At 42.7% G+C, this 11176-nt stretch overlaps 1 protein-coding gene across 1 annotated transcript; it reads right to left on the bottom strand.

Annotated features, from left to right (window-relative positions):
* Positions 1-2269: 2269 nt before the first annotated feature.
* Positions 2270-4372, bottom strand: LOC112889951 (protein DETOXIFICATION 52-like). The gene has a single exon (XM_025956758.1). It carries the CDS (start codon positions 4269-4271, stop codon positions 2631-2633), a length of 1641 nt encoding a protein of 546 aa, XP_025812543.1. The 5' UTR covers positions 4272-4372; the 3' UTR covers positions 2270-2630.
* Positions 4373-11176: the final 6804 nt, after the last annotated feature.

Here is an 11176-nt window from a genome sequence, read left to right as displayed (position 1 = left end):
TACATGTTTAGGGGGTTACTTTAGTCTATTTTTATAATAGCAGAGGTGGATAACAGATCTAATGACTATTATAAGTTGTCAGATTGATGGCCGGATGTTTCTAATTTTTGTGAGAATTTCTATAATTTCTCTATTTTTTAAAGTGTCCACCTAGGATTCTAGGTGTCTTCACGTGGGGACTTTAAAGAAGTCTCCAATTAGTAATAGTAAGATATGGATATATAGACCTACATGTCACATGTAATTATTGGTTCCCAAATTAAAACCTCCATCTTTCCAATTAACAAATCAATAATAATTTAGATTAAAACATTAAATTTTCCAACTGAAGAATCCATTAGCTAAACATGAGTTTTACTAATAAATGTTTGGGTTTTGTTTCCAGCACAACTAAGTTTACTTGTGCAATGTTGTCTCATAAATTTGAGATAGTTATGCTCGTCAGCCCTTCCTTAATGCTTCTAAATATGCGTTGGAAAATTTTAAAAAATATAATGATTCTCCTGTTGTAGTATTTTGTTTGAGTCTACCTGTATTAGTAATCATTTTATGAGCAATATCAATACTTTAATTAATATAGATGGTGAACTTTTGAAGTTCGTCAGCACCATCGTCCTAAGTGCGTCTCCAAGAGTACTAAGCCAGCTAGCTATAAAGCTTATATCAGCATTTTGCTATGTGGCCTGAAAAGTTAATGATGAGAGATAAAAGATAACTACTAGCTAGTTAATAGACTGTCTACTCGTGTCTCCTAACACAGATGCAGTTAATAAGCTCTATGACATGTGGACACATACATATTTTGTAGAATGTTATGTCGCTGGTTCATTGGGCATGTTTTGTCCCCAACACTATTTTTGGGCGGCATCCATGTAAATTTCTTATAGATGGTGATTGACTCGACCGTTGGGAAGCAATGTTGATTTAGTGTGAAAGCATTTTTGAAATATTAACGATATAATTTGTGCGTTAACATACCTGTAATTTAAATAATTCCTTTTTAAGTTATGTGAAGTTTGAATTTTCCAAAACAAAACACACGCCTTCTAGTTTTGAACAAGTGAGTATATATGCGCCTTTCTTAAAAGATGCCGAATAGTTCTCCCATATTAATTGGCTACAATAAGTTTAGTGCATGCACCTAATAATTAAGAATTTTTTCCCATTGGCTCACTAATTTTTTTAACAATGTGAATCTACTTAAAAGCGATCAAAAAAGATGGATGACGAGTGTAACGCAAAAGAAAAGAAAAACAGGGGACGGATTTTCTGAAGACTTAGCAGACAGCAAAATCCTCAAATTAAACCAAGCCACTTATTTGTTCACATGTCTGAGTATTGGTACTTGGAACAAAATCGCTAGACAACACACATGTGCCACGTCTTCCTTATTAGAGTAATCAATAAATCGGTAAGACTTTTCAGTTACGGTTTAGTCTAAATTCTTTAGCCAAATCTTGGCTGGACAAGTTTGAGCCTCGCTCTTACTCATCGTGCTGTGAACTTGTGATCGTCAAGGTGTCGCAGGAGAAACGTTTGCTCGGATCCGATCGAGCATGCTCGCAAGTGTGTGGTGAGCGGGCTCAGCTCCGCCCACGGTCGCAAGCCCAGACGCGAGCACGCATCGGCCAGAGCCCCAGGCCACTACCAGCTTTGCTGGTCCCTGCGCACAGTATCCATTTTGTTTGTTGCGCCGTCCCCTTCCTCCAAAAGCGCTCGCCATGGCTAGCTAGCTCGTGGGGTGGAGCACAGCACACAGTGCAGGCGACAGGCCGCGATGCGTATGTGCAATTTGCCATCGTCCGGAGACGAAAGGTTTTTAAAAAAATCTGATCGAATCCGGATGCCTTTTCCACACACACACACACACACACTGACTGCTCCCCGTGAAACGCCGCGTCCGGCGCCTTTTTCCTCGCTCTCCTCTCTTCCTTTCCATTGCTCTCCCATGGCCCAACTTGCTTCCCCACCGGGAGGCACGCCCGGTGTGAAAGGAGCCGAGGCCAACAGTGCTCCAATGTGACAACTTACAACCACTATGATTAGCATCACTAATGCCTCGTGAATAATTGGTCAGGTAAGATACATGGAGCTGCTATCATTTTCCCCAGATAAAAATCTTGAGAGGGACAGTTAGGCCAAATTGCCTAGATGTTTTATTTAAAAGCTTGGCCAGATGAAATTTTTGGCCTTTATTCAGAAATAAGAAGTGAGGATAGTTGTTTTTTTCTTGTTATAGTTATTATATTTTGAATTAAGGGCTATATCATGTACATATCTTTGGACTGAAAATTCAAATGTCATTACAAATGGGTGATGGAACTAAAAGGAAGAAGGGGAAGTACAGAGGATTTACAAAATTGGCAAAAATACAGTACTTCTCCATCGAGAGATAGTAATTAGAAGGGTGCCCAGTCCCCTTAGAACACCTTAACACCACCGAACTATCCGCGATGCAAAAGCCAAGCGAACAAGAAAGGAAAAAAAAAGTTAAATTCATTACCATTAGCGCTGGAGTACTAGCACTAACAGTAGTTCCAATTCATCAGAGAGTAAGAAAAAAATTACGGTGGCTCTTTGGCTTTTTCACCAATCTTGAAGCAGCCTACACAGTTTCAGGCATGGTCTCCTCACTGTTGGAGATCAATGGCTCGTAGCACTTCCGCTTCATGCCTACCTGCTCCCTTCTCCGGCCTGCCTCCCTCTCCCGCGGCCGTCGCTGACCTGTGGGCCCCGGGCTTCTCCACGTCGGCCGGCGAGCATGACGTCAGCTCCTGCGCCCGCCGCGCCTGCGCCTCCCAGTCGGTGGAGCCGACGACGCAGAGCATGAGCCCGGCGCAGCACACCTGCGCCGCCAGGAGGCCCATCCAGAGCCCGACGAAGCCCACGCCGAGCCCGAACGCCAGGAGCACGGCCACGGGCATGCCCACCAGGTAGAAGGCGCCCAGGTTGACGTGCGCGGCGCGGGTCGGCCGCGCGCTGCCGCGGAGCACGCCGCAGCCGACGGTCTGCGGGCAGTTGCCGAGCTCGCAGAGCCCCACGATCGGGAGCGCGGCCGCGGTCAACCGGAGGATGTCGGCGTCGGCGGTGAACATGCGCCCCCACGCGTGGCGCACCCCGGCCGCGAACGACATGGCCGCGAGCCCCATGGCCGCCGCGCCGGCCACGGCCACGTGCGCCGCCGCGCGCGCGCGGCCCGGGCGGTTGGCGCCCAGCTCGTTGCCCACCCGCGTGGACACCCCGAAACCCAGCGACGAGGGGAACACGTACACCAGCGCCGTCGTCTGCATAAGCACGCCCATGGACGCCACCGCCGGCTTCGGGTCCGGCAGGAGGCCGCAGAGCAGGATCATCACCTCGTACCACCACCACTCCAGGCACACCGACACGCAGCTCGGCGCGGCCAGCCGCGCTAGCGGGCCCCACCCGGCGAGCCACTCCACCGTGGGCGGCCCCGCCGCGAGCAGCGCCGCATCGCGCCGGCCGACGACGTACGCGAGCAGCACGCCGAGGAGCACGAAGTTGGACGCCGACGCCGCGGCGGCCACCCCGGGCGCGCCGAGCCCGAGATGCCCTACCAGCACGTAGTTCGCCGGCACGTGGAACAGCACAGCGGCGCCCGCGGCTGCGGCGAGCGGGCGCGTGATCCCCTGTGATCGGAGGTACACGCGGAGCGGGTGGATGATGGAGAAGGAGAAGAGGTCGGGGAGGGAGAAGAGGATGTACTCCTGCGCGAGCGCCGTGATCTCGCGGTCCTGGCCCAGGAAGACTAGGATCTTGGACATGTTGAGCCAGAGCGCGGAGAGCGGCAGCGAGCAGCAGAGCAGGAAGAGGACGGAGCGGTAGAGAGTGAGGCCGAGCAGGCGCGGCTGGTTGGCGCCGAACGCCTGGGAGCAGAGCGGGTCCATGCCGAGCGAGAGCCCTGACAGCACCGAGTAGCCGGTGATGTTGGCGAAGGCGATGGCGAGGGACCCGGCCGCCAGCGGGAGGTCGCCGATGGAGCCCAGAAAGAGCATCGACAGGGCCGTCCGCGAGTAGAGCAGCAGCGCCGTCAGCGCGATCGGGAACGCGAGCCGGCACAGCGCCGCCGCCTCCTGGACGGTCTCCCCTGCCGCCAGCAGGGGCACGGCTCGGCACTTGAGCTCGCGGCCGCAATGGCCGGCCGCGTCGCCTTCCGCGCGCTGGGGCACCGTGACGTAGACGTGGTGGCCGCCCTTGCCGCCGACCAGCGCCACCGGCGGCGCCGGTGGCATGGGGGTGGTGGTGCACATTGGTGGATCGGCCGTGCGCTGCAGCTTCGAGATGGAGGATGGGGAGCAGGGGACTGGAAAGCAGAGCAGAGCTTAAAGCTTTGCTTGGAGGTGTACTTGGCTGTGGGTGGTGGACACTGATGAAGAGTGAGTGCATGGGGTTATATAAGGATGGTGGAACCTCAGTTTAACCTTTGAAAAATACTTAATTGGAGGGTGACTGACTTTTGTGCCTACATTTGATAGAGTAAACTTCTTTTTATCAAACTACTAGTCTTCAGCATAAATTTAACAAGTTTTCTGATATTCTGATGGTGCATTATGCCATTATGCATATGTAATCATTGTAATTCCTTTGGACCCAATTGTACCATTGAACAAGAAATTCCTTCTTAGTCTTGTTAATCACAATGATGGACTTGGTACCATCAGTCCCAACTTTACGTTTCTTTTGGGAAGCAGAGGAGCTAGCAGAGATTCTTCAGCATTTTCACCTGTATACTGTCCAAGACCAAAAAAAAAGTCAATGCTGTGAATTTGTTCGAGCACTTTTTCACTTACTGTAAAAGAAGGTGGATTCCTCAAGGGCCGACACACCGAATTGATTGACATCTTGTTTATAGTGTTTAAGTTTGCCCCTTTGATTGGTTTAGGAGAGCTGTCTAATATAAGCAGTGGTTATAGCATATTAAGTTTTCTACTTGATGTTCTAGTAGAATAGAGCAGTGATGATGTACAGAATTAAGGTTGTACTTATAAACAGCAGTGATGTACAGGCCGTGACAGTATTGTGTCAGAGATGTATTGAGGAAAACATTATCATAGGACCAGGAGCTATCTTGTTGAATCCTTTTCAAAGCTCTCATTAATCCAACATGAGGTTCGTCAACGTCAATGCAACCGGTGGTTTATACAGTAACTTCTGCTCGTGCACAGTAGTATGCCTTTTATTATTCAGTAAATCCACATCAGCTGTCATCTCCAATGAGTAGGGGCATGTACAACGATAACAGTCTTTAAGTGTTTGGCATGTCAAACACAAACAGCAGAGTATTTTGAAAGACTAAACCAGTAGACAAAGTCACCAAAGTCACATCATTATCGAGTGATGGGCATATATAGTACCGTTAATTCTTGGAATAAATCTAGAAAATTATGAGCGGTTCGTACTAAGTAGGGTTCAGGGTTCAGGATCCATACCTGAACTGATAGGTTTTACCATAAAAAACCTGACCAGATGAGCATAGTTCACTGCTTTAGTTTTAATATGGGTGCACACAGTGCTACTTACACTAAACCATGCTATTCAATAATCCTTGGCATGTGTGTGATTTCAGTCGGTTCAGAAGTGATCGCACAGAATTGTGGTTGTGAGTGAAGAGGTAATGTAAATAAATAACAGATTGGTACACTAAATAACATGCCATGTTACCATGATTGGTGTACAAGAGCCTTATTTAAGAAAAATTGTTCAGTGATGATACACGAGTCGATAGCATGTCAATTTTCCCAGCTTTGGGTGAGACTCAATCGAACAGTGCGACCCATTTTCTTCAGAAGGGACCACACAGTTTGTGATTGAGGAGATAATATATATAGCTCGTTAAACCTATGCTAGCTAGGTAACATGCCATGCTACCGCTATATTGATATTTCCTTTCTGCAATTGCCTTGGATTAATATGTGTTGCCAAAGTGTCTTATTCGTGCAGACGGAAATTGACACTACTTTTGCTTGATCCAACGAAGAAATATCTATCCACGCATAGCTAGGTAATATTGCATTTTTCATGGGACGGAGAGAATATATTGCTATCGCTAAATTACCAAGTCGTAAACAAGTGACCTCTTTTAGGTCGGCTTGCAGTGACAAATCAATTTGGTTTGGCTAATTTCCCACTTACGCCGATGTGATCCCACTCCGTGGTTTTTAGTAAATTTAGATGCTTAATTTTTTTGCTATGTATCTAGATACAATATTTATCTAGATGTATAGCGAAAACCAAAACGATCTACATTTTGAATCTGAAGGAGTAGTACGGATGGTGCATTCACCTTAACTACGTCTACTCATACATGCTTGTGGGCATGTATGAACGGCATATATTGTACTATGTATTTGCCATGTCAATCAAACATTTGAAGTCATGGTTGCAAGTTATATGATTTGAACGATTTTCCCGGTATGAATTAGGGTTTCTAGATTGAGGCCCTGTTTGGTTCCCAGGAGGCTAAACTTTAACCCCATCACATTAAAAACAATATTATAATTTAGGAGTATTAAATAAAATTTTTCTAAAAAACTTTTTACACAGATGGGTGCTAACTCGCGAGAAGAATTTAATGAGCCTAATTAATCCATAATTTGCAACGATGATGCTACAATCACCATCCGCTAATTATGGATTAATATACCTCATTAGATTCATATCACGAATTAGCCCAGGAGTTCTGCAATTAGTTTTATAATTAAACTTTATTTAATACTTCTAAATAACAAGATTCTCTTTGATGTGATAGGGCTAAAGTTTAGCCCTCAGAAACCAAACACAGCTTGAGACTGCATGCATGTTTCCATTCCGTAGGTTCCATCCCAATCCTACCTTTTGGGGTTTTTTCCATTTTAAGGAAAATGTAAACGTGAGAAAAATTTTGCATGCCAGTGATGAAAACTCTCAAGGAAAAAATATATCACCAATAAAAATTTAAGAAATTATATTCTTACCAAAAAATGTTCCATTTAACATAAACATGAGCACTAGAAAAATAGAAAAATATGTTTGTATTAAGATATTACATTTTCTCCTAAATTAATTCCAAAAATACTACATAGTGTTCCAAAAATAAATACTAGACAAAATATGACAGATGAGAAAAGGCATAGATGATAACTCGGTTTAAGCCATCTGGAAAAAACAATTATAATGACATCACTAGAAAAAAATATTTGCATCTATTTTTAAGTAAAAAGTAACATATAGAATGAAAAAACTAGCCACTCACGCTATTTGTGGGACACCTTGCTAGTTGAATGAAGAGCAAGGGAGAGGAGGAGCTTCACCAATATACAAGGATTAGGAGGTCATTTAATTTGACCTACTTTCTTAATCCTTGTGCATATCTTTGAAAATTTATATGTTTTGAATTAGAGTAAGAATCAACAAATATGTATAGTGGTATATGTACTAATTAATAATGCCTATATGATACAAAGAAATCAACAATGCGTATAGCACGCATGGGCTTTCATCAGGCAGTCAACAATACACTTAACTTCAGCACTAACTAAAGTTGGTGTGGGAGTTGAATAAAGTTGGGATCTCCCGTGCATCTGCATGACTTTAATTAGTTGACCCCCAAGAGGCAAACCATGCACCCTCTTGCTTGACATTCTCACCGCATGAGCTGTGTGTTTCCCTTTGTGAAACGCGCGCACAAATGGCAGGGTGGATTCTGCCGCACCCCACTGAAAATTAAAGCACTATCGAGACAGAACGAAAAGTGTACTACGTGAGGTTCATCCACGTGCAAATATGCATTGCGAGGCCCAAAAAAAAGTTATTGACAAATGACTCCACACTTGTATATACAAAGCTTTGAGTACTGAGCAAGCGTGCATGTGTAATATGGTCACAAGCCAAAACAATGAACGCCATACATCTATCATGTGGCGTTATCTAGCTAGGTTTGAATCTTCTTCTCGGATCCAGATCTGCTAAGTCCTACAATAATACAACACTACTATGCAAATCCATCCGTGCTCAATGATGCAATGGGGTCTTTCTGCAAATCCACACCACCACTACTGAAGAAAAAACAAATAGCTTTATGAGCGTGCGGCAGAAGTCTCTTTTTATGACCAATTCTTTGATCTCTGGTCCTCTGCAGATTCTTAGTCGGGTTGATGGTTCAAAAGATGTGTGCAATTCCTACAAATGTAAGGACTGATCATTTTTTCGTCGTCTTTCAGCTATCTCGCCAACTGCCGTTATTGCATGCACGCTAGTCTTCTTTTTGCACGTGAGCACCTTGGTCCCTGGCCGCTTTTGCCGATAGTGAAGTGCTACCCGTGCTGCTACTGACGACTTTTAAGCTCATCAATTTCATGCGTAATCATCGACTTGTAATAAATATGTAAATCTTGTGAGATTTGAATACTACCAAAAAAAGTTCAAACAAATGGACAACAGCTACATATGGTATTCATTGTTTTGGCCAAGAAGTAATATATATATATATATATATATATATATATATATATATATATATTATATATATATATGAGATAGATGTGAAAACAGTCGAAACAATCGGAAAAGCCTAAGAGCTTGTATGGTAAAATTCCATATCAGCTTTCATGATGAATTTAGAAGGAGCTCTGCCAAACAGTATTTTAGAGAGAATTAGAGAAGTTATTCTAAACTGATTCTATGAAGTGATTATTTGAAATGAACTAAAGGGTTGCGATTGGGCCCGTATATATATAAGAACTCCGCCTACTTCTGATTATCTATATGAGTTGATTCTATGAAAGAAGTGATTATGTGGCTGAAAGTAATTTTTTATAATTTACTATGATAAACTTTATGAAAAAATAAGTTATGTGTGAGAAGTGAAACAGGAGAAACTAGTTTATCCAGCTCCTAGCCTCTTAGTTCATTTTAGAGAATCACTTCATGGAACAAACATAGAATTGCTTCTCTCTAAAAAAAGTTTGGGAAAGCTACTTCAGTGTAGAAACTGCTCTAAGAGCTCTGCCAAACAGATCCGGAAAACCTAGTTTCTCCCGTATAGAATCACTTCATAAAAATTTGTTTTTGGATTCCTTATTTCTTCTCAACAATGAAATCGGATATGATATAGATGGAAACAAATATGGCATTATTTATACAAAAAATAAAAAAAGAAAACTATCCGATCAAAAGCACCTTGATGTCCGTAGGGAATCAATAATTCTTAGTTAGCACGAGAACATTTATAGGAATGGTCTATATTTCACAAGTCATATATTTGCTAAACCTTTATTTTAGAACAAGAAGTATCCAAAAACCTAGATTTTGACTATTGATCCTTTGTTATTTTGTCAATTGCTAAAAAATTAAGGATTGTCTTAATAGTAGTTTGAATATTAATTATATTGATTGATACAACTTTTGTGCACCGAACATGCACATAGCTAATTTTTAGTCCAAATACGTAAAGTTTAAATTTTTTAATATAAAATTCCATTTACATTGATGGACAGAGAAGGAGTACATATCATATCAAACAAATTCCATTTAAAGCATATAGTCGAATGTTGTAGCCAGGTTGGGTTGCATTCGATGGAAAACAAAGAGGAATTTTCCATCTATAGTTATTTACGAAATACGGGAAAAGTTATAAACGATCCTAAAATTGTTTTCATCTCCACTTCCATTTTTCTCTGTTATTTTATTTTTACAGTTACCGTTTGTATTTCTGAGTTACCCAAAAAACAAGTCTCGGTAAATGGGATTTTCATTTTTTTTTTCATTTTCATCCTAAGTAGAGAGGGAGGTACTAAATTTGGGTACTGCTGATCCCTATATATGATTTTGTTGTGGTACCTCCCAGACGATTACAGAACATAGTTTGGTTACAAAACATTCTAGAATGCCACTGAATGGAGTGTACATCTACGACAGATTCTTAAATAATTGGTAAATTAAAATTACGACACGGTCTAATCCCAGCACTGCAAAAGCATGAAGTGTGCCGAACTTTTCAGAAAGTACATGCCATCTTTCTTGGTCGCCGGAAGAAAGAACGATTGGTGATCAGGTGTGGCAGCAGATCGAAAGCACTGATACATGCTGCTTTATGCGCGGGGACAAAGGCGACATACACTGTGTCATGGCTGGTCATGGTGGGGTTTGAAACATCCATATGTTATTATATATAATACACTTAATCATCAGTTCATGGTTTTCGACTTGCTCTTGGACTCTTCGCCGAAATTTTCATGGTCCTGAAGTTCTTGGCAGTCAGCCAAGTGTAGCAACAAAAAGACTCGAAGAAAGTAGAGAAATTCCGGCTGTATATGTGCGTTCTCACAGACATGCACGCGTACGTCAGCCGTGAGCTAGAGACCAAGAGGCAGCAACGGTGATGTCGCTGCACAAGGAAGGCGACATGTCGCCAGATGAAAGCCTTCTTTGAGATATATGATAATCGTAGTATACATGGATGTAAACTCGCTGCATATATCCTCCATCAAAAATCAGAATTGTTAACTGTCCGTTCAATCATTTTTTAACCCCAATATACACTACTACAAAAGGGTTCCAGGGGCGGGTAAAAATATACACCCGCCCCTACTTCTCGCAGCTAGAAATGCTAATTTTAGAGGCGGGTAATGTATCCGCCCCTGAAAATGATTTCTAAGGGCGGGTCATGGCGTGACCCGTCCCTAGAAATCGATTTCTGGGGCAGAAAAAAATATTGCAGCCAACCAGCCACAAATCCCTTACTATCAAGGTATAATTTGTTGACGAAATATGCACACTTGCATCACCCGGGTTTGAACCGCATATGTTAAGCCTCGCACTTACCTTCCTCTCCACCACACTATACAGTCACTTGTGACTCTATGGGTATGCTATACTTTTATATTAACTCTGAAATTATTTGTAGGGGCGAGTGATGGTGTCACCCGCCCCTAGAAATAATTTCTAAGGGGGTTGATGCCATCACCATCACCCGCCCCTAAAAATATTTTTCTACTTTATTTTAAAAATTTATTTAAATATTTACATATAGCAAAACAAATAAAAAAGCAAAATTTTTACACTATGGTTATTGTGAACTGTAGATAAAAAAATATGTCAAATATATTTCAGTGTTTATAAAGGTTAAGATTGTGAAAACGTCAAAGTATGATTTGAGTTGTATGAGATACTGTATAGT

The sequence above is a fragment of the Panicum hallii genome, chromosome 4, assembly GCF_002211085.1.
Source record: "Panicum hallii strain FIL2 chromosome 4, PHallii_v3.1, whole genome shotgun sequence".
In the NCBI taxonomy this organism is placed as follows: domain Eukaryota; kingdom Viridiplantae; phylum Streptophyta; class Magnoliopsida; order Poales; family Poaceae; genus Panicum; species Panicum hallii.
Note: the sequence above shows the minus strand (reverse complement) of the source record. Positions and strands in the feature narration are given on the sequence as shown.